Source organism: Parasteatoda tepidariorum, chromosome 8 (assembly GCF_043381705.1).
Source record: "Parasteatoda tepidariorum isolate YZ-2023 chromosome 8, CAS_Ptep_4.0, whole genome shotgun sequence".
NCBI classification, from domain to species: Eukaryota; Metazoa; Arthropoda; class Arachnida; order Araneae; family Theridiidae; genus Parasteatoda; species Parasteatoda tepidariorum.
Genome location: NC_092211.1, coordinates 60,732,097 through 60,757,142, shown reverse-complemented (window position 1 = coordinate 60,757,142; position 25,046 = coordinate 60,732,097). Strand labels below are relative to the sequence as shown.

The 25,046-nt window shown below is 30.4% G+C and overlaps 2 protein-coding genes across 3 annotated transcripts in view; one reads left to right on the top strand and one right to left on the bottom strand.

Annotated features, from left to right (window-relative positions):
• The window catches only part of LOC107439657 (arrestin domain-containing protein 2), a 218,092-nt gene that overhangs the window by 63,051 nt on the left and 129,995 nt on the right, over positions 1-25,046 (top strand). For both annotated transcript variants that reach the window (XR_011637401.1, XM_043052149.2), the window contains exon 2: positions 14,877-15,005. Coding sequence is in view for 1 of the 2 variants with exons in the window: in XM_043052149.2 (XP_042908083.1) it covers positions 14,894-15,005 (112 nt within the window). In the remaining variant the exon portion in view is untranslated. The remainder of the gene's footprint in view (positions 1-14,876; positions 15,006-25,046) is intronic.
• LOC107449452 (uncharacterized) overlaps positions 16,263-25,046 on the bottom strand; it is a 32,061-nt gene continuing 23,277 nt past the window's right edge. The window contains exon 3 of the mRNA XM_016064983.3: positions 16,263-16,578. Within this exon, the coding sequence (XP_015920469.2) occupies positions 16,373-16,578 (206 nt within the window). The 3' untranslated portion in view covers positions 16,263-16,372. The remainder of the gene's footprint in view (positions 16,579-25,046) is intronic.

Below are 25,046 nucleotides of genomic sequence, written 5' to 3'. Positions count from 1 at the left end.
CTTAACTTAGATTTATCATTTGTTTATTTATTTTATTGCATCCGTGATATATTTTTGTTTCGTGTATCTGGCAACTTCGATGCGTAATTAGTTTGTTTATGTTATATATGGCTCCATGCCTACATTTGTGTTAAGTAAGGAATTTATGATAGAATTGAAATCTTAGTGAAAGAATATAGAATGTGTCACCTAAGAGAATTAATACTTGACAGGCTCGAAATAGAATGGGAAGAACAGTTGCTAACGTAAGCAAATACTACGTTTCAGCAACAAATCAGGATTTAGATACCCACACTACGCAGGTATCCCATTATAATACAAACTTTTATATCTTAAATTTATTACCCAAACTAAAAAAAATTTCAAGAATAATTATTTTTTTATTTAAAATTTTTTTTAAGTGGAGAGCGGGCTGTAGAGGCCGCTGTATTGGCAAATCGGCCCTTTGGTGGAGATTGCTTTGCCATACGAGCTCACTTTCATTCGATTAATGGAGACGCATATTCCAGGTAATAGAGAATTTTACCTGAAAAAATCTCGGCATTTTTTAATTTTTATGTACTTATGTTTCTTGAATCTGTATTTTGCGACTAAAATGTTTTCCAAGAAATATGTTATCTTTTTTTTCTTATTAAAAAAGATCTGGAAAAATCGAGTTTTTTACATATTTTTTTTTTTATGGTTCAAAATAGAAAAGTTTCTGATGGCATATTTCAAAACTAGAGAAAAATTCCGATCAATTCTATATAAACACTGTGTCCATAGAGTAATAAATCAATGAATTATGAGTATGGAAATAATAGGACTATAGCATTTCTATGATATCTCTCTCACTTTTTCAGCGGAGAATAATTTACAGATACTTGAAATTTAAAAAAAATTCTCTTTTGGTATTTAGTAATGCATAATAAAAATATTTCTACCTCCTGAGTAGAGAACTCTCACCAATAACTATAATTATTATCAAATCATCAATTATTTTGTATTTTGCCTATATTCCTAAATTTTTTGCTTAGTTTAGACTTAGTTAAACTTATAATACTCTTGTAATTTTGCTCCTGAGAGATAAAAAAAATATGGTATTGGAAAAGTTTTTAAGAAAATTATGATTAGGTTGAAATGTGAGGATGTTAAGCAGTAAACCCTTTTCTCAGGATCTGAAGACAGGAGCAAACTCACGACATGGTTTTAGCATTGGATGAAATCATTTTCACCCCAGTCACATCAGCTCATCTTGATTTTCTGGAATCTTGTTTTATTCATATGAATGCTGATTCTCTTGTTTACGTTATTAGTTCCTCACCAACACTCTATATCTTGTGGAATGCGTATTATCCTGATTAGCTCTTCTCATCCACTGCAGTTTTTCTTTTCTTTTTTTTTCATTTTATTTTTGTTCTCTCTCGGCTACTGAAGTTTTTTTTGTTATGTTACTCAATTTTATTTTACATCTTCCGTTGACAATTTAACGTTTTATATTTAAAATCATTTTTATTTCTTCTCATTTACGTTTGCCAAGTCTTGAAAATGGCGCCTATTTTTGAACCCTTGAAACAATTCGAATGTTATTTCCAATCTGTATATTTTTGAAGCTTATGAAGTTTTTTAATAAATTAAAATCGTAATTTATTTTGCAAATACACTTTTGTTTTCATTAACACGCGACATCCTAAAGGAATCAACATATAAGCATGTTATAGTATTAAAACAAAAGAAAATAACCGAGTGATTGCAAAGAACCTCTTAAACACAATTAAAAATAATTAAAAAAAACGATAAAATCACAAATTAAATTAGTAGTTCAGCCGTTATGGCGCTAAAAGCATTGTGGTTTTAGTGTTGCTATTATGGCGCTCATTAAAAAAAAATGTAGTTTTGTACATGCTCTATCATTAGAGTAAAATCTCTCTATTTCTCCGTGTTCTTAACAAAAGTTTTGATTAATTTCAGTAATTTTTATGGAGTATTAATAATTTTTTGACAGAATCCCAAACAATTTTAAATTAAAATGTCTATGGCTATGAATATGAATGCAGAATAAAGCGATTACTTTTAAAAGTAATTTTCTTTTAGTTATAGGCAAACGATAATAAAAATGCAAAATTAAGTGGTTTTAATTCAAACCATTAAGTTTATTTAGAATCTATTAGGGAGCAGGTGTTTTTGATTGATGTATAGGACATTAAAGATTATGAGTTTGTGATTAAAAAAAACTTTTATATTAAATAATGATGAGGTAGTATTTGTGGAAAATCCAGCTGGCTCAACATTGGTAACTAGCGTATTTACCTTTCTTTATTTTAATTAAATAAAAAATTAAGCTTATGCCTTAATAGTTTCAGGTAAGAAAAGGGATAATAATAACAATTTTTAAACGATTTGTAACTCAACTACGATGATAGTTTTAGTATAGTATCGTTTTAATTTGATGTTGGTGTAAGATTTTATGTATTCAATAATTGTAATGAATTTATATGCATTTATAAAGAAATTTATACACATTTAACGATTCATTTTTGCCTGCGATTTGAGCTTCAGGCAATTTAGCATAGAATATGGATTTGCATAAAAGACATTAAATATTTCTGTCTATAAGCGGAAATACTTAAAAGACTTTATTAAGAAGAAAATCTTAACATTTTGTTGGTCTTTTTATAATATTTTTCTACCACATCAACAACTGATATTCTTTTTTTACATTTTGAAAAATGTTCCTATTGTGTGATCTTTAAAATTAGAGTTAACTAAATTTCTTAATGATTCATGTCAAATTACTTGAAACTACATAAACGTAAACAAAATAATAAAAAAAATTCACAACTACTGTCGAGTTAATTAAATAAATTTTTAAGGATTTATGAAAATTATATTTTTTTTTAAAATTGATTTTCATGCTGAAAATCTGAAGTTTTTTATTGTATTGGTCGTACAGTGCAGGAAAAATTAAAACAGACGACTGTAATTCAACAACTCTAATTCTCTAAATAAGCATACCTTTTTTTAATCGCATTTGGATTTTTGACACCCAAAATATAGAGGTTAGCCTCAATCTGGAAAATATGATCCCAATAGTTTGGCAAGGAGAGCGTTCCAAAGTTTTGACCTCATAATGTTAATTTTATTTTTTGCGTATTTCGCTATATCTCGAGAACTTTTTAAGTGACTTGCAAAAATTATGCACAAAATAAGAAAATTTATTCATTAAAAAATAATTCCATGCGAAAAATAAATTTTAGTAAATATTCAATATTCTTTTATTATTTTATTTAGCAGCAGTGGAAAAACTTTTGAACTGTAAGGTATACAGATTTTAACATAATTTTAAAGTATGCAATTTAGCATTTAAAAATGCAAAATTTGAGCGAAATCGGTTGAATTGTTACTGAAAATTGAATTTTAAGTACATGACTCTTTTGAAAATTAGCAGTTAGAAAAAACATGTGAAATACGGAAAAACAACATTAAGAGGTGTAAACTTTTTTAACGCCTCCTGACCAAGCTATTCGGACTAAACAGAGTGATTATAAAGTCCCGTTCCCATTTTGATGTTCAATAACTCATTAAATAATAAAGATAGATTATAATTAATAACATAAATGGTTAGATAGACTCAAAAAGTTTCATGACCCTTGTCAATGAACTTCCACGTGTGCCCCCTTCGTCGCACGGAGAATATCAAGTCGATAGTCAATTTCACGCCAGTTAGCGGCAAGCATGTCGGCATCCACAGAGGCTATTGCGGTTGTAATTCTGGCTTTTAGGTCATCAATGTTCGACATGATCCTCCTGTAAACATTGTCCTTTATAAATCCCAGAAGAAAAATGTCCAGCTGCGTTATATCAGGTGATCTGGGTGGCCAAGGAATTGAACCTCCTCGTCCAATTCATCCACCTGGAAAGAAGTCATTCAAAGAACTAAGAACGATGATACCCCAATGAGGTGGTGCACCATCTATTTGCAAAACGCCATGTGGCTGAAGTTCTTCTAGTTGTAGAAATACGAAGTTTTCCAACATGTCTAAGTACACGACTGATAAGACCGACTTTTCTACAAAAAAGAAGTTTTTTGAATGACAATTTTCCAGGAAGATGGATTGGGCGAGGAGGTCCAATTCCTTGGCCACTCAGATCACCTGATATAACGCCGCTAGACTTTTTTTCTTCGGGGATTTATAAAGGACAATGTTTACATGAGGATCGTGTCGAACATTGATGACCTAAAAGCCGGAATTACAACCGCAATAGCCTCTGTGGATGCCGACATGCATGCCGCTACCTGGCGTGAAATTGACTATCGACTTGATATTCTCCGTGCGACGAGGGGGGCACACGTGGAAGTACATTGACAAGGGTCATGAAACTTTTTGAATCTATCTAACCATTTATGTTGTTAATTTTAATCTATCTTTATTATTTTATGAGTTATTAAACATCAAAATGGGTCCGGGACTTTATAAGCACCCTGCATTTCCCCGATTGCGGCAACCCCCTATATTTTGGGGATCATAAATTCGAATTTGTCGAGAAAAAGTATGTTTATTCAGAGAAAGTACGTTTTTGTGTCTGATTTCGTAATTAAAATATTGATTATCTTGATTATTTTGATTATCAGCAAATAAAAGAAATCAAAGTCATATAATTTAAAAAATAATTTAGATGCAAACTTTTGAAAGATTATTTTTTTCAATGCGGTCTATTAACCAAAACTAAACGCACATCTAAGGGTCTTATGCCAAAACTTAAATTAAAGTGAGAAATTTGGAAAATAGATTAAAAAATTACAGAAAAAAATGCTTAGTTGTTCGGTCTTGAGAATTAAATTACTTGAAAAAATGAAATATAATACAAAGAGCCATAATTTAGATTCTCTGGTGCAAAAAATATGGCAGGATTACTTCTCTAGTGCATAATTTTGAGTTATCCAGACTTTATTTGTTCGTAAAATGCAAAAAAAAAATATTGCAAGATTATTTCACTACTGCATTATTCCGAAAGATATAGTCATTATTTGTTTGTAAAATGCAAAAGAAAATTTATGGCAGGATTACTTCTATACAGCATAATCCTAAGTTATCCTGTCAATATTTGCTTGCATTTTAATATTTAGGAAATAAAACAATAAGTTTCACGGCTCACTCTTGGCTTACCAAAGCATACTTATTTTCATATTTTCAATTTTAAATTAATGTAGGCAAAAGAGTTTTTGTTCATACTGATGTATATCATCCTCAGAAGTAGTTTTAACAATTCTCGACTGATATGGCATTTGTTTACCTCATTTTTCTCAAAAACACAAAAAATAAAAAAATTCGTTACTTTATTTTTGCATCTTTAAAAAATTAGTTTTATTAAACTCTTAATAACAAAAAAAAATTCAAATTGAAACTTAGATTATGAGCGAATAAGGTTTGCTTGGTTTTTTCGAAAAAGGAAAACATTTCATTTCTTTTTTATAATTTATAGACAGAATTTTGTAATCTAAAAAAGAAGAAAAGTAGTTTTTCAAATATTTTCCTTAAAATGTCTATTTTCCATAGAAGTAAAAAAGGGCGGAACAAATATATAACTTTAAAATTGCTTTTAAAAGAAAGGCATTTCAAAAGTAACTTTTACATTGCTTTATTTTTTTTTCAAGAAAAGAAATAGCGCTTTTTTTATATCTATATCTACTTTGCGAAAAAATAGAGAATGATAAATAAAATCTCATTCTTTCGTTCTTTCCCTTCATAAAAATCTAAGCAATACACGTTCAAAAGTTTCAATCTCCCGTTGTTCAAGAAAAGAAAACGTACATCAAGTATTTTTTTTAAACTTTTAAAGAGAACATGTTTGGAGATTTCTTTTATAAAAATAAAAATAAACAACGTAACTACAGGATCAGCAGACAAAACTTAGTCTTTCTTTTCTGTACTTTCTTTATGAATTTCAGTATAACAAAAAGTATCGCATAAAGATCTCGATTTTAAAAATCATTTATAAATAAGTCAATTTATAACAATTTTAAAAGTGATGTAATGTACTGTATCGAAATGTTTCCGATACAGTAAATAAAGTTTACAGTTATACGTAACAAGGGAATATGTTTGAGGAAAAATGAAAGAACTCAATAAAATAGTTATAAATGAAAATATATTTGAGCTATTTTAAAAATGCGACCATTTATAAAACTGAGATTATTTAATTATGTAAATAATCTATTTTTCGTTTTGTAATAAACTTTACTATTCAAGTCATTATCTTTAATTTAAAATAATTCGAATGATGGATAGTGTTCATTGCATAATATGATTTTTAATCCCAATTGAAAAAAATCACAGATTAGTCAATTTGTAAAAATTTCAAATGTTTTGAAATGATCTGTTTCTAAATGTTTCCGATAAAGTAAATAAACTTTGAATTTTAGTAACAAGGATGACTTAACAAGGATATTTATTTCTGTTAACAAAAAAACTTGATAAGTTCTATTTGATAAATATATCTTTCGCTTTGGCTTATTTAAAATTTATAAAATCGATAAGAATTATTAGGGGAGAACAACACAGTATAATTTTCAAAAAAAGAAAAAAATTAAAAGAATAATGCGTAAAAAGAATAATGCGTCGAATGCGGCTTCGCGACGCAAAACGTGCTGTGACATGTATTAACAATTTTTCATTCCTAACAAAAAATTTCAATAAAATACTTTCATTTTATGAATTTTACTGAGATAATTTGTTTTAAATATGCAAGAAATATATTCAATGGCACTTTCAATATAAATAGTTGAAATTACTATTTATTTAGCCATAACAACCTTTAGTGAAGTTTGAAAAGGGTTATCGTCAGTTTTGGAATAATTAGAAGAAAAAATGTAGGCCCAGCATGTAGGGCTCGACTAACACTTCAGATTGCTGAAATAAAATGGAGTCTGTGGAAAGTATTTCATATACCTGGTATTGAAGCATTATAGACATTGCAAAATTATATACATTTATGGTTGGATTAATAAGAATTATTGATCACAAAACTTTGAACACAATTTACTTGAAATTATATTTTTCATACTTGTTGTATCTCTAATACTATTTTCGACCGATTTACTTCAAATTTTAACACAATACGCGCAATAAATGTAGCTTACGTCACACGAAGGGAAGTTTCAATTGGTTTGACTGAATTTGAGAAATTCTTGAAAATATAACTTTTATGTCATTTTTTTAAAAAAATATTCAAATCATTTCAATTTTGTGAGAAAAAAATAATTTATAAAAATCCTACATGCAACCGAAACCTTCATTTATGCAGTTTAAAGAAATTAACACATAATCAAATTTTGAGGATTCTTTTTCAGCTTATGAGTATAGCAAGTTATGAATAATTTAAGGAAAAGGTAGAAAGAAAGACACTGTATTATATAAACGCTATTATTTAAAATTTTTGCATTTATAACATGATGAATCTAAATTAGATTAAAAAAAACTATACAATAAGATATAAAAAAGTGTATTAAACGAAGTTCATCATAATAGTTCCAAAATTCACAGTAAAAAAAAACTTTTTTTACGGGCTTCCACTGTGTTGTTCCCCCTTAAGTTAAATAAAAAGTCTATCATAATGTAATAGACTTTAATAGTTCAGTAAATATCTTCAATTTAAAGCTTTCGAACGGTCCTAGTCGGCTCACCGCAAAATATGACTTTTTGCCCAACTACAGAATTCTTCATAGATAAGTCAATTTGTAACCAATTTAAGCATTCTGTAAAATAATGTGTGTAAATGTTCCTAATATAGTTAATAAATTTTCAATTTTGAATTAACAAAAGAAAATTCCATAATTGAAAGAACTCAAACTGTACTAAACGAATCTTTGTGGGCTTTTTTTTTGCAAAATTTAACCATTTATTATGTAAGTAATATCCATGAAGTAAATATGTTAAAGTATGTAATAAGCACTCTTTAGTTTAAAGTAATCGAATGATACAATTGTTTCACGGCATACTTTGATTTTAAACCTAACTAAAGAAGAAAATAAAATGTCCCAGACGAGTTCATACGTAACAATTTTTAAAGTTGTGTGAATGTTCCTAATGCGGTTAAATTTTTAATTTTATATTGAATGTAACAGGACTATCCCATCTTGTTAATGAAACTCAACTGAATGAAAGAACTCAATAAAATAATAATATTTTTATTATTGTTGTTGTTGTTACTTATACCACTTGCCAATATCAGCAAGTCTACTTGAAATCAAGCGAATTTATAAGGCAGAGGGTGAGTTTCCTGTTTCTCAGGGGCACCATCTATGATCAAGAATACGACTTCAGCCACACACACGTCACAACTCATTTTACAGGGAAGAGCTCTTGATACACACATCGGGATTCATACACACATCGTAATTTTCACCTGAAACACAGAACGATCAATCTCTAATTCATTACCCCGAGAGGTATTTATTTGTTAAGGGAACTAGGAGGACTTTGCAACCCCGACAGATTTAAGCAACAGCCACCATTTAATATATGGGAATTCTTCGGCCGGCAGGATTCGAAACCACGATCTTACGAATAGAAGTCCAACATCCTACCAACCAGGCTACCCCGGCCCATAAAATAATTACAAATGGATCGTTGATATGGAATTTTTTAAAATTATGAGCATTTAGGAAACTGACTATTATTTAATTATGTAAAGAGTATTTTTATCATTGTGTAATCTATATTTATGCATCAAACTGCATCTTTAACTTAAGGCCGCGATTAAATTAAGCCAGTTCATCACCTTCTACGACTTTTAGACCAATTAACTAAGTTTTTTTTAAACTTATTAAGTGCATCGACATGCATAAGCAAATATTAGATTTTTAATCAAACACATGTACATTTAAAATACATAATTCTGTTAAGAACGAACTAAACTTTTCTGACTGCGCATTACGAGTGAAAAAATATTAATAATTCGAGTTCCGTCAGTTATTTTCTGTGTAAATGAAACCAATTAACTTAATTTCAGACAAAATAATTAAGGTGTCATCCATTTGCAAAACATGTTTTATAAAACATGTAAAAACATATTTAATGAAACATATTAAAACTTTATAAACCCATACAGAAAATTTTCAAAAATTTTTCAGAAGAAATAAAATGTAGCTCCCAACCATGTAAGATGGCGGATTCCATTTGTTTTCTTATGGGTGCCACACAGATGATTTCAAATAAACTTTTCAGGATAAATAAAAAGTATATCTTAATCAGACAAGAGGGTATATTCTATTTGATTTCAAAAGAAAACCATACCGGCCATTTTCAAATACTTTCCAGAAGAGGCAAAAAGTATCTCTAAATAGGAAAGAAAGCAGATTGCATTTGATTTTCCATGAAGACAAACGTAGGTGTTGTTGACTGCTGTTCAAATTATAAAATTTGGAATAAGGTTAATAAAAATTTTAAAATTATCTTAACCCCTTAACGATCAGTTAATTTTCAAGAAAACGGTCATAAAAGTGCCTATTTTGCCAAATACACGTATTTGATTAGTGCTGACATCTATTTTAAAATAAGCTAACTATCTACAAAAAAAACTAAAAAATATCCGGTACTGCCATCTGGTGTGTAAAATGAGAAACGGGCAAAAGAAATGAATTATTTTATTCTTATTGGCGCGTTACTACTGAACACTCCAGCCCGGAAATTTAACGGGAGCGAGAAATAGAGAGCGAAACCTCACCCCGCCATTTTCACGGGAGCAAGAAGGAAGGGCTTAAATGCATACCAAATATGATACATATATTTTTGATGTCTAAATGCTTTAATGAAGCGAAGAGATTTCATAATACATTAACTTTTTGAGCAAAATCTGCCTTTTAACAAATATTTTATTTCTCCATGCTTTAATAGAGAAAATAACTTGTATCAGAAATCTGAAAGCATTACGGTAGTACGGTACAGTAGTAGCTTATAAACATATTTAATAAGAAGTATACAATAAGTACTGAACACTTCCCAGTTTAAAATTAGTTTATTAAAGGAAACCTAAATGAGTGCTTCAGCAATAAGAAGAGATTTCAAATTTCATTAGCTTTGCTAGCGCAATAAGTTAGTCTTCTATCAAATATTTTATCTCTTCTTGCTTTAATGCTTATAAAAGAATCTTTTAGATCGGATATCTAAGAAATTACAGAATAACTCATAAACACATTTAATAAGAAAGATACATCAAGTACTAAGCAATACTGATTTTAAAAAAAATGTTTATTATTAGTATTACGGAGTAGAACATAAACACATTTAATTAGAAAAATACGAACCCTAAACAATACTGATTTTAAAAATTGTTTATTATGGGGCCTAAATGGGTGCTTCAACAATGGGAAGATATATAAAATCCATTAGTTTTGCGAGAGCAATAAGTCAGTCTTCTACCAAACACTTTATCTCTTATAGCTTAAATGCTTATAAAAAGAATCCTTTAGATCTGAAATCTAAAAAATTACAGAATAACTCATTTAATATCAAACATACAACAAGTACTAAACAATACTGATTTTAAAAAATTGTTTATTGTGGTACCTAAATGGGTGCTTCAACAATGAGAAGAGATTTCAAAATCCATTAGCTTTCCGAACACATTCTGTTTGTCTTCTATCAAACATTTTATCTCCCCATGCTTTTAGAGTTGCACAACAATTTCTTAAGGGAGAAAAACTGCTATCTCCATATTTCTCCCTAAGAAGCTTATTCTTCGTAGGAGAGGTGAATAGAATAAAATATGTAACGAAAAGAAGAAAAAAAAACGCCTTTATAAAGGGTGGAGATTCCCAAAGTCATTCTTCTCGTCACTTTTTTTTAAGGAAATAAAAGACCTTCTGGCAGAAATATTTCTATTTATTTCATTTTGCCACAAAAAAAATCTCGAATAAGGAAAAAAAAATGCCATACTTCTAACCCTCAAAAGAATCTCAGAAATACACGTTCGCCAGTTTCAATTTTCTTTTGTTTTGAAGAAAAGAATCGTACATCAAGTCTTCTTTCCAACCACTAACTCACGTGGCTTTAAGAAGAACGTTTTTGGAAAGAGGTCTTTCATAAAAATAGAAATAAACAACAGGATCACCAAACAGAACTGAGCTTTTAACTTCCATTATTTAGTTTATTTTTTCTTTATTTCTTACAGTCGAAATGACAGATGGATTTACCAGATGGAAACGGACAATATATTTCTAAATTTATTTCTTTTAGTAATTTAATTACTCTTCATAATAAATGAAAACGTCTTCATTTATTTTATATCTCTGCCTACAAAAAGAAGAATCTGTCTCCGTCAGCGTTGGGTGTCATAGCTTATTGGAAAAGTTTTCGATATTTTCAATTAGCCTGATATTATTCAGGCTTGGTACAATCAGTCTACGCTCTTAGAATAATTTAAAAACGAATGAAAAATTACTCACTCAGACAGAATTTCTTTAGTCTTATTGTAATTATCTTACTCCTCTGTCAGCGCTTTGAATTTAAAAAAAAAGGATAACGAATCAACTCAGGATTCATTATTGCCTAATAAGAAAATGAAAGAATACTTTAACAAGACTGATGATGCTAAATTCAAGTAATCCCCAAAGTTTTTCACTCAACGCTCTGTGGAGAAAGCAAATAGTCAATGAGTTATTCAGCTCAATCAATAAAGTTTTATTTATTTCACACTTTAAAATCAAAGAATGCTGCAGAAGTTGTATTGAGATTGCTGAAGATTTGTTTTAGACACTAGAGCAGCAAATATGTTCAGCAAGTGATGCAACAATTTTAGACACTAAAAATTTAGGGCAAATTTAGATAAGTTTAACAAATAGTGCAGCAAATTTAATCACTAGTGCAAAAAACCAAAAACTATATTCAACAAACAGTGCAGCAAATTTAGATACCAGTGCAGCAATATGTTAAGCAAATAGTGTTACGAATTTAGACGCTAGTGCAGCAAATATGCAAAGCTATAACCGTCGTAAATTTCGAAACGAACATGCCGACACCTTGCTTACGTAATTTTATTTTATTTTATAACCGACCCGATTTTGGGTTTACTACAACTAATGCTAAACTCCGGAGCCTCGTAATTTTGAATCAATCCAGAAGACAAGGATACTCCTGGATCAATACCCCCAGAGGTATGATTTGTAATGGGAACATGGAGATCTTTGTAACTCGACTTATTCAACGTGCACCAGTCACCATTTACTACACGGAGAGTCTTCGGCCTGCGTAGATAGAACCCACTACCTCTTGTACATGAGCCCAGTGCCCTACCAACCAGGCTATCCCGGCTCCCTGTTTACGTAATTTTTAACGTGTAATACGTATTTATTTTATTTTATGACCGCCGTTGAACAGTCGACCCAATTTTTGGGTTTACGACTACTAATGCTCAACACCGTAGCCTTGTAATTTTGAACCAATCCAGAAGACAAGGAAACTCCTGGATCAGTACCCTGTTTACGTAATAGCGATGATTATAGTTTGATAAAGACGGGATAGCCTGGTTGTAAGACGTTGGGCTCGTGTTGGTGAGAACGCGAGTTCGAATCCCGCCTGCCGAATCATCCTCGTGTATTAAATGGTGACTAGTGCATGTTAAATCTGTCGGAGTCACAAAGCCCTCCAAGTTCCCATAACAAATCAATACCTCTTGGGGATTGATTGTTCTCTGGTTCAGGTCAAAATTACAGTTTGTGGATGAATGAATGACTATGATTAGATCCTTCTAGAACGGGCTGTGACGTGTATGTGGCTGAAGTCTCATTCTTGACCACAGATGGTGCCACTGCAAAACAAGAAGCGCGCCCTCTGCTTTGAAAACTCGCTTGTTTTTCTAAACAGGCTTGCTGGTATTTGCAAGTGCACAAATAACAGTTGCAACAAGAGTTCTATTAAAAAAATTAAATTCTTTTTCCGCACTTCTTTTTATAAAAAGTATATTACGGAAATCATATCCTATTATAATATTATTCCTATTATAATCTCATTGAAAGCGATTGAGCAATAGAAGATATATTTCTACTTATAAGGTCAGTGAGCTCGTAACAGTAAGCCTAAAGCAGCTATGAAATATTGATAAGTTTTCCAATCGGTTTTGTACAAAAATAAATGTACACAATGTACCTTGCACCGAGAAATTCGGTTTTATAAATTGATCTACAACATGGGCAATCGGTGGCATTACAATTATGAAATTGAAGGTGAATATTCATGTATGGTCGAATTTGAGTACTTTGGAACTCGATGTTGGAAAGAATTTATAATTTTATAAATAATTAAAATTATTGAAGCTGAATCAATAGAAATGGAAGGAGTATAACAAGAACAGCTAAATTAGCTCTACATACAGTCACAGAGACAAAAACGGAAAATTTTTGATTGTGTATGCATTTTGAAACTGCTACTTTGCACAGCATTTCTAGGATTTGCTGAAATCTCGATGAGTATCATTTGCCCTCCCTTATACATTTATCTGTTTATCTTAGTCTATTTTTACTTTAGCATAGGGATCTTTTGAATTTTTTTATGATGAAGTTTATTATTTTTGTATACCATTCCCTTGATTTAGAGTCTCGTATAATCCAGTTACACCACTTTTTTGTCCGGACTTCTTCTCAGGATTGTTTTTTGTAAAGTAAAGCGTTAGAGTTAATTTATATTCAACATTATATTTACAACACATTTTTACCCCTTCATTTCATATCCCAAAAGGTATTAACAGTGCTCATTTTTTAAAACTGCATTTGTAATGAGCACACACGCATGTCTAACAAATAAAGGAATAATAATTTTTTTCCTATCTGAAGTTTTTCTGGCCGAATCAAATGTTTGAAAAGTCAAATGCTTAAAATATTTGTTAACTGCCATTTTTCTCTTACTCTTTGAAAATTATTGATTGCTGAATGTCTACATTTGTTGGTGTAGAGGAAAAATATTTAACATGCTTTAAAATACTTGTTACATTAAATCGCGTGAATGTCGTGAGTCACACACTATGAGAATCAAATGCAATACATTAAGTCGCTTAGTCACTGTCGAATGATCGAAATACTGGTTAATTATCTTTATTTTCACCTTGAAGAACTGCTATCATTGCATGGGTTATCATTTGATGATATTAAGAGAGGGATTTTGATCATTTCGGGAAAAGCGATAGTATTCTTGCAAAATGTCGACCTTCGAATGATCGAAATACTGGTTAATTATCTTTGTTTTCACCTTAAAGAACTGCTATCATTGCATGGGTTGACATTTGATGGTATTAAGAGAGAGATTTTGATCATTTCGGGAAAAGCGACTGTATTCCTGCAAAATGTCGACCTTCGAATGATCGAAATACTAGTTAATTATCTTTATTTTCACTTTAAAGAACTGCTATCATTGCATGGGTTGACATTTGATGATATTAAGAGAAGGAATTTGATCATTTCGGGAAAAGCGACTGTATTTCTGCAAAATGTCGACATTCGAATGATCGAAATAATGGTTAATTATCTTTATTTTCACTTTAAAGAACTGCTATCATTGCATGGGTTGACATTTGATGATATTAAGAGAAGGATTTTGATCATTTCGGGGAAAAGCGACTGTATTCCTGCAAAATGTCGACATTTGAATTATCGAAATACTGGTTAATTATCTTCGTGTTCACCTTAAAGAAATGCTATCATTGCAAGGGTTAAGTTGACATTTGATGATATTAAGAGAAGGATTTTGATCATTTCGGGAAAAGCGACTGTATTTCTGCAAAGTCAGATTTCTACCGTAACATACTATTCTTAATATTTCAATATAACCATTAATAGGATAATTTTTGACGTTTTCTCACCGGGATTAAATTACAATAGTGACTCATTCATGCGTCTTTTGTTGCAGGCTGAAGAGACAGTGACATGGATTACATCCGGGAGTTTGACATCCGTTTAGAAAAAGAAATGTATTATGCTGGTGAAGTTCTCTCTGGCCATGTCATACTTGACACAGTGGAAAACTTCAAACTCAAAGGTGAGCAAAACATTATGGTAAAAACATATTTGGTTCGTTCTCTAATTATATTATGTGATATTTTAATTACTTTTTTTTAAAATGAGAATTTATGATAAACGTCATTGTTTGCAATTCTAGATTGTAAGAATAGTGTGGAGACTATATTGTTCTTTATTCTTACTGACTGAATAAGTCATATAATAAAATTAAGTACTACTTAAATTCTGAAATTAAAAAAAAATTGCTCAACACAACTCTTCAATTATATTAACTATACTATTGAATATTATTATATAATTATATAACTGAAGTTAATATAATTACATCAATTATATTAACAATTATATTAATATATCAATTATATTTAATAATTTTTGCTTTTTTAAGAAAAACACACAAAAAAAATTTACCGCATTACATTTACATGGCTCTTTTTATAAAAGGGCCCCGTTTTTATAAAATTGGGAAAAATCTAGTCATAATTTTGGGGATCCATAACAAGCGCTAAATCAGGGAATTTTTAACTTAGAAATTTTAAATTAGTTTATGAATGAATTGTAGCTTAATGTAAATGAAATGATATAAAATAATTAGTATTAGAAATTAAACAGAAAAACAAGTAAAAAAACTACTAATTTGATAGATCTATTAGTAGTTTTGATAATATTAATTTAATTTTTACAATAAAAAAATGCTTTGAAGAGTATATTCTTATTAAACAGTACTTCATGAAATATCAGTTTTAACTGTAATAAATTATTATCCGCTAGCGTACCCAAATTTTTCTTAAAATAGCCCTTGATTAAGAAAAAAAAAATAGAGCTATTAAAAATGGCCAAACAAATAAAAGCCTCCGTGCTTTTTTTTTCTTAAAAAAAACTGTTGTCTAATGCTGTGGTTGTAATCGTATGCCCTTAAGGCAAAGAGAGTGGGTTTCTTCTTATTTGACAGTGGCGCCATCTATGGCCAAGAATTCAATTTCTGCCACACAAATTTGTCATAACCCGCTCATAGGGCAGACCCATTCATACATTCACAGATCGTAATTTTAACCTGAACTAAAGAACGATCAATCTCTAATTCAGTATTCCCAGAGGTATGATTTTTTACGGAAACATGGAGAAATTTGCGACCAGGGAGTCAGGGAGATTTAGCGTGCACCAGTCACCATTTACAACACTGGTGAGGATCGAACCTACGCCCAATTCTTTGTGTGAGCAAATTTATGTAACAAATAAATAGACCACATTAAAAAAATAGATTTTTCTCAGGATGAAATCTTTAAAAGATATTTTATTAAGTTAATTTATTTAAACTGAACTTTAGTTCTAAATCGTGCATTGAAATATAAAAATTTAAAATCTTTAATCATTGCTTTTAAAATTTCAAACGAAAATCTTCAGCATTGTTGACATATACTTATGACACAAAATGCATTGCTTAACCTTCAAGATCTTGTAGCAATCTAAGCAATAGAGGTGACCACATCTTGCGCAGTGCAAACCTCCTTTTTTCTTAGCTTCTTCATAGAAGTGCAGACATCTAACACATTGGGGAACGTCAGGAACACGCTTTCTTTTAAGTTGTGCCCCTAGAAAAAAGAAACCCATACTTCATATTTTTAAAAAGATTTTAACAATTAAAACTTTTTTTTATCCATATACAATAGATATCGGTACTGTAAATAAATGCGAAAATACTCGGCTACAGAGGGGACGGATATGTATAAATCTTCCTCGGAAATTGCCAACAGCAGTTTCTTCCAGAGAAAGTATGTGTGTTTTGCTTCCTCTCTGAATTTCACTCAGCATTATGCAACTGCTATTACTGATTTGCACGTGGCTTTTAAGAAAAAGTGCACCTGAACATTTACGTAAATCGAATATTTATTTATATTTTTTATTTGCAATTTCTGAAAGTTTATAAAATGAAGAACCGCGATTTGATGGAGGAAGACCGAATTCGATGGAGGCTTAGGTGACATTTGAGTGAATATGAGTAATTCGGCTTCAATTTTTTTAAATTGGCAATACAATAAAAATTAAAGATTTTTCTTCCATTGATTATTCTCAAGCATCAGTTGGTGAAAATTATAGATTCCTGTCACTCATCTAAATTATTCGTGTGTCATAGTGTTCATCCAACACCTAGAAGGAAGAAGGCTGCAGGACGGATCAAATCGTAGCGCGTAACATAATCTGCGCAGTGGGGGAGAAATTAAGAAAGATGTCACAACGTTCGGGCTATTAAGCTGCTCAGTAGAGGAAATACGAAAGATGTCATACAGTTTGAACTACTAAAGGATCAAATTTCTTGTATATGGTAACCCGTGCTGAGGCCTTCTCTCTTCTAGGAGGCATTGGTTCATCCTCTTGACGTTTCATGTTGCCCCAAAAACCTGCTGAGATTGCTCGTTGCCTGTTTGTAGTTAAATGCACTTGGAGCATTTTTCTTCTCTCAATGTATTCAAAATCTGTCAATTTGCACCGTTAATAATTGAGTTCTGCGAAACTTAAAGTCCTGTCAAGGAAAATTAAGGCTGAATATTTAAATATGCCAGAATACGATTCTTCTTAAGGAAGCACAGTTTTTTAAAAATAACTTTTCTTAGAACCTTCCTTTACTATGTCCTTTTATTACAGCGCAAATATAAATATGAAAACACTACATATAATAATTCGTGGTCAGTAAGACATTAGTATCTAGACCATACTTGAAACTTTCATGGGTATATTCAGTGATAAACATTTTGAATTTATATTTTTTTAATTTAGATCTATTGAATATCATATTATGTGTTCTTCACAATAAACCTAATTTATGAATAGAAAATATTCAAAAGTTTTTAAAAAGCAAATGTCAAGATCTATCAAGATTTATTTCCAATGCGCTACAATTAATAAAATTATTTTTTTCAGAAACATATTACATGTTAAAATCACTATGCTGATTGGTGTACATAATGTTCTATAATCCCCGCTTTTAATATATATTTTTATTCCTTATCGAAAATGAACAAAAAAAAATCTCAAGTTGAAATTAAAAAATCAAACTTTACCTCTTTCTTTACGAGAAAAAAATATTTCTAACCCATCTTTATTACAAAGCAATCATGTTAAGCAAATTGTTTTAGAATTATTGCATTTTTACGTGTAAATGCAAAAAGAAAGCGCTAAAATTGTATTATACGCATATTAGATACGTATTTTAAACAGCTAAGTACGCCTAAATGAAACTTTATGCCTTGAATAAATCCAAGTTTTTCTTTCCTTGCTTTCAAAAACTGATATTTCTCAAGCCGTTCAAAACACGCATAAATCTCGGATGCTCAGAGAAAATGCAGAGCTTATCAGAATTTATTTTATTGAACAATAACCATAATACTCCCCCTTCTCCGATTAAGCTGAGGCGAAAAAGTTGAAGGCAGCACGTTTTTATGTTACCTGAAATTATTTATGTCCTTCTCGTGTTAAAATGTGTTCAACAACATAAAATGTAAGGTTAACAGGCTAAGGTCAAATATTCTTTCCATTTTTCTTACATAAAAAGCTCACGTGAATATTATGATAAGATGATGGAAGTGTTCGTTGCATTTTAGTAAAGTCATCTTACAATGAATTCAAAATTTTTTTATTTATTATGAACTGGAAAATTGGTTAACCAGTTTTTAAATTTATATTAAAAAAAAATCAGAGCTAAAACTCTAGCTTCATAAGTTTACATGATTGCACATAAATTGATTGTTCTTTTTCTCATATATTACACATTATTCATAATAACAGCTGGGCTCATAAATCGATGTATCATGAAATATCGTCATTTTATGAATATTGATACGATATTGAAACGAAATGTATTCTCATTTTATATCGCGATTTCTGTGTGTTACGATAAATATTAAATATCTCATAATTATCAATAATGTAAAAGTCGCGATCATTATAGACAAAGACAAATATCGTGATAAGTACCGATAACGATAAATATCTAGCACAAGATTATCCCAAGTTTTATCGGTAATATCGTGATCTGTTATGAAAATCAAATACAAGAATATCACGAGTTTTATTGAAAACAATGATTATTGAATGCGTGATGACATTTTAAATCGATTGTTTACGAACATTTTACAATTATAAATATATAATAATAATATTAATTTGAAAACTTATTAATATATAGATAGTTGTAAATACATAATATTTAATTCCGAACATGTAATATTGAAATCCCTAAATATATCATATTATTTTACGAACCTATTATAGTTGGCTGTAAGTGCATAAAATCAATTTATGAACATGTCGGTTGGTTACAATATCGTAACTTTCTTAGTAAAATCGTTAGGAAAATTTCGTAAATTTGAGTTAGATTCAGTACGCTGCCCTGCGCAAGATTTGAAGCAAAACAGCGCATTATTTTTAAGATCTTACGCATGTTTAGGTTTTGCTGACGTTTTTTTACAACGCAACAAGCATGCTGTTCACAGCCGTTAAATGTTGGTCTTGTTCAAGCTTATCTTCAATGAACTAACAACATGGACATGTTAGAGATAGATTAAGAAGAACGCAAACGTGAAGTGAAGATGGAGGATTCGTTATTACAAAATGTTAAAATGAATCGTGTGATTTTACAAAATAATTTACTAAAAAAATTAATTTTATTGGTTTTAGTTTAAAATGATGGTTGTCTAATTATAATAGGTCCATAAGAAACTAAATATTTTTTCGTTTTTAATATTATAGAGCATATTTACTTCCTTTATGCAATTTAGTTGGAAATTTAACTTCCATGATATTCAAGACCATTGTAAACTGTTGTGATTTTGTAGTTGAAGTTAGGATCGTATTCTACAATGCTAGCCGTTTTTAACTTACGGGTAATTGCAAAATCTCTTATTTTTATTCACGCAAGATTGATATTTTTTCATGGGCGTAAGTGCATTTCACCAGGATTAACGAATGCGCATTTCAAATCTTACGTACGGTAGCGTACAATATGTAACTTAAAATTCCCAATCATCTAATTAGATAAAGCTATTTTCAATAAATAATATTTTAACTGTGGTAGCTCAGGAGGCAGAGAACTCCCAATGAGATGACCTGGGTTCAAAACCCAGCAATGGCTGGTCCATTCCACACCCAGCTAGCACCGACCACAATGTTGACGTAAAATATCCTCAATGGTAGACCAATCATGGGTTAGAGTCCCCTTGCCGTCAGGCTTACCTTGGAAGATTTTCGCGGTTTTCCTCTTCATCTAAAGCATTTGCGGGTTAGTTCCATCCAAAAGTCCTCCGCGAAGGCAAATTTCTCCCAATACTTGATACAGGATTTCTCTTGTCTTCTGAATTGGGTTCGAAATTACCAGGCTACGGACTTGAGCAATGGTAGTCGTAAACTCAACATTAGATCGGCTGTTCAACGAGGATGATGGGAAAAAATGTTTTTTTGTATATGGCGGTCTATCGTTTTAACACATTCCTATTAAAGCAATTATATATATTCTTTCGATATAATCTATATTCTATCTATAATATATAATTCTTTCTATAATTTTCTAGAATGCTTCATTTGTTCTTTCACTTAGCTCTTTTACTGAAAAAAAAAGAAGGAAAATGGGCATTAAAGCGACTAACAAATTATTTCCCGCTTTCTATTAAAGCTCTTTCGTCGATAACTTGGCGAAATGCCTTCTATAAGATTCAGTAATTCCGTAGAGAGCTGTATTTGGGCAGAACAGAAGGAAGGTATACCTGTTACAGAATTGCCCCATAAAAGGGAAACGAGAGCCATATAAAGTGTCATATTTCATTCTCAAGTGGCGCGGGACGCCAATTTAGACTGCCAAACACTACTGTTGACCCCAAGCTCATCCCGAATCTCCCGTTTGCTCTACTGATCAGTAAAGAAATTAATTAAAAAAATATATTATTTCTATACGCTATATCTGTACTATCCGATTACAGGCCTTAATTTATAAATAAATTGTTACATGCGGTCGATGCTTTGAGTATATATCAGATTGGTTTCGAATTTCCCTTCGAATCTTGTTACTCTAATTAAGTCAACTTATTATTTTTATCTACTATATTCTATTCACCTCGGTCTACATTGTTTGAATTCCCAGGAATTCATTACACACTTTTCCAGGTTTCCGCGGAAATGGATTGCTCTAAAAAGCTTTTAAGTCCGTTTCAGATTTAGTTATTAGATCTTTAAATTTTAAGTTTACATTGTTACACTTAGTGTGTATATTTATTTAGGTTGATGTATTTATTTAGCTTAGTGATTAAATTGTATAGAATTAACTTTAAATTATCTACAAAGCTTTAATACGTAGGATTGAAATTATAAGCAATCGAATAGGTTTGTAAGTTGGAAGCTTCTTTACATCGATTTTAGAGAAAGAAATTTTTTACTCTTTGACGCAGAATTTTCAATAAACATAACTTTCATACTTTATTATTTTGTATTAATTTAGGTTAAAATAAATCAAATATATTATATTTAGCATTTTAATCATTTTTTATTATAAAATATAATATCGAAAACCGGTGTCTCTTTTTGCGTTAAAGGTAAAAAATTTCCAGACACGTCTAACTTCCAAATAATTTTTTTTCTTCAAATCTGCACTTATTTAGATGTAAGAGAAGCAGATTTATTTAGATCTCATCTATGACAATTCTTTAACCCCTTAACGATCGGTAAAATTTCAAGAAAACGGTCATAAAAGCGCCTATTTTTTTAATTAGTGCTATTTGATTAACGCTGACATCCAGTTTAAAATAAACTATCTAAAATTACTTTAAGAATATCCTGGTACTGCAATCTGGTGTGTAAAATGAGAAATAAAATGTTTTCCGGGCAAAAGAAATGAATTAGTCTTATTCTTATTGGCGCGTTACTACTGAACACTCTAGCCCGGAAATATCACGGGAGCGAAAAATAGAGGGCGAAATCTCACCCCGTCGTTTTCACGGGAGCTAGAAGGAAGGGGTTAATTTACTAAATCAATTGATAAATATTTGCATATGAATGGGGAAAAAATGTCGGACTGAAAAAAAAACTACTTTTTTGAAAATTTTAGAAAACTGTTATTCCGATAATCTAACAGATTTCTTTGCAATTATTAGACAGTTTAAAGAAATAACAAAATATAGTTTTGCTTGTAATTAGAGCTTTAATAAAAAAAAATATATAAATAAAAGAGGACACCGATGTCTCATCTGCACCAAAGAGTTAAATTCTACATGCAAAAATAGAATACAGTCGTCTTTTTGCATTAATATTTAATACACTTATTCTATAAGTTTAAATTTACTTGATTAGAGTAGTGTCGAGACTATTTTTGCGCAGGATGAAAAATAACACTCTTAAATTAAGATTGTTAATTTTTTTTTCTTCAAAAAAACTTGTTTCAAAATTTAAATTCTTGTCTTTTGTTCGATTAAAATAAAAATGATGAACAAAAAAAAGGCAAGAGTATTGGTTAAAACAAGAGCAAAAGTATTGGTTAAAAAAATTGGTTTACTAAAGTAAAAGCAAGAGTATCGGTTAATAGTGTATTAATACTTACGCATTACTTGCCGATCACATTGAGTTCCTAATTCAGAATGCTTTTCTATGAAAGAAATTTTGTACGTTTTTGCGTATGAAAATATGTAGTTTGAAAATAAGTACTATAAATTAAGCATAGTTGATTTTGATATGACATTAAGTTCTTGTAAAAGCAATAATTATTTGCGATATATTATTCAAGTAAATAATTTATGATTGCGAATGACAAATTATTTGCAGTGAGTTAATATTTAATGTAAATTAGTCTACAATATTTCTAAACAAGTTTGCTACAGAAGTTGTATGGAAACATTACAGACGCTTTCAATTGACACAGAAAGAAATTCATGACTATAAGAATTTAAATGGCACATATCTCCAGAACCAAGGACAAGAAAAAATAATTTTAAACGCATCATTTAGGTTTTATAAATAACTTACAGAAAAAAAACAATGTTATTGATGGATTGATTAATGTCATTGGAAAGTTTTCTTCCTTGTAAGTTTATTACAACCGATTTTATCCGTTAACCTTGCATTTAACAAATACGATACAAACACATAAAATAGGTAAACACTTCTCTGATAATTGACAACTAGTGTTAGATTTCTCTACTGCTAGTTGAATTAACGAATACAAAAACATTGTTTTGGGCAAAATTTTTGAAATTGATTTTATTATAAATTTAGAATCCCTGTACTCTTAGCTTTCTAAAAACACTTAATTATTGTTTGTACTCCAATATTTGCAAAGTTTAGCAGTTTTTGCGCAATGTGTCAACAGTGGATGGACTAATTATTTTAAGTCTTTAAATGCGTTCATCCCGAAATTATATTTTTTCGCATTTTACACCACCTTAAACACGATATCTCGTGTTGTTTTTAAAATAATTGTCTACAATTTTTCATAAGTGTTTATGATTATAGCACACGTTTTGAACTATAGACTAAGAGAAAAAAAGTGAAATTTCATTTTTTATGCATGCTTTTTCGCAAAGACAAGTGCGGAAATTTTTAAAAAACTGCTAACTGTTAACTACAATGATCCCTACCTCAGTATTATATGCACTTGTCTTTAAGATAAAATAGTTTAATAGCTTTCTAAATAAAATTCCTTAAGATTTTTTCTGTTTTAGAGGATAGAAATTGTTTTACAATGTTTGGCGTATGTGCAAAGATACCTTATTTTTACCTGCAAAGCCATATAAAAAGAAAATAATGATTATTTTTTGCTAGTTTTTCAAGTTTTTAAACATAATAAAACAAATAAACTAGCTTTTTCAAACTTCACATTAATATTTAAAAAGAAAGTTGTAGAAACTAGTACGATACCTTAAATAAACACTTATTGTTAGAATGTAAAGAGGAAAATGGCGTAAGACCGGATAGCAAAGATTTGAAAATCTGTTGGAGCTAAATCGTTTGATCTAGAAACTAACAGATTTAATTAAGATATTCTTCTTTTAGTTTGTACAATATATCATTCCTGAGTACTACTTATTTTATAAATTTTTTTTATATTTAGAAATGTCAAAGTGAATTTCATGGGAAATTTAGAAATACTAGACATTCAGGGAAAAAATAGCAGTCACTCCTATTTTATCTAGGGCCTCGGGGCTGCTGAACACCCAACCAAAATTTCTTTCAAAAAATAACAGTGTTTATCAACTAGTTTTTTTTAATTGCAGTGTATTTCTTTATATCTGTATTAAACTAGATTTTTGTATAAAGGGTCTTAAACTTAATAAATATAAAAATAAGGCTTTTTTTCTTTGAGGAAGAGGTACGCAATAAATTTTGTCCTGAAGCCCATAAGAGCCTTAGTTCAGTTTTGGGCTTTAGTTATCTTCTTCCTCCACTGCACTACTGCTGTTCTGGGTCCAGAATAGACTCATATCAAGGGGTGGGGTAAAACCCAGTAGTATCCGATCTTACCCCGAGCACAGAGACTATCGAAACGTCACAAAACCGTGCCATTGTTGAACAGAATCCTTATTGTTCATTGAAGAATGAATCTTCAGTACATGCATAATAATCTAAACTAAAAATAAATTTTGTAATTGTAATAACCAACAAATAGGGCTCGTATAAAAACAAAAAGAAAGCATTAAATAGTTTTAATGAAGCGAACTTATCTTCAAAGATGTTGTGAATTATCAACAACGCGCATCTTTCTTGACCAGCAAAGTGTAATTCGGAGTTCGTCCGTTTAAAAAAAAGAACTAATTTCGACACTGTCGATATTCTCAGTCTTATCCCACTCTCCCACATATTCCATTAATTCACTGATCCTCATATCTCGTTAAGTCATTCATATCTCGTTAAGTCATTCATATCTCGCTAAGTCACTCATATCTCGCTAAGTCACTCATATCTCGCTAAGTCACTCATATCTCGCTAAGTCACTCATATCTCGCTAAGTCACTCATATCTCGCTAAGTCACTCATATCTCGCTAAGTCACTCATATCTCGCTAAGTCACTCATATCTCGCTAAGTCA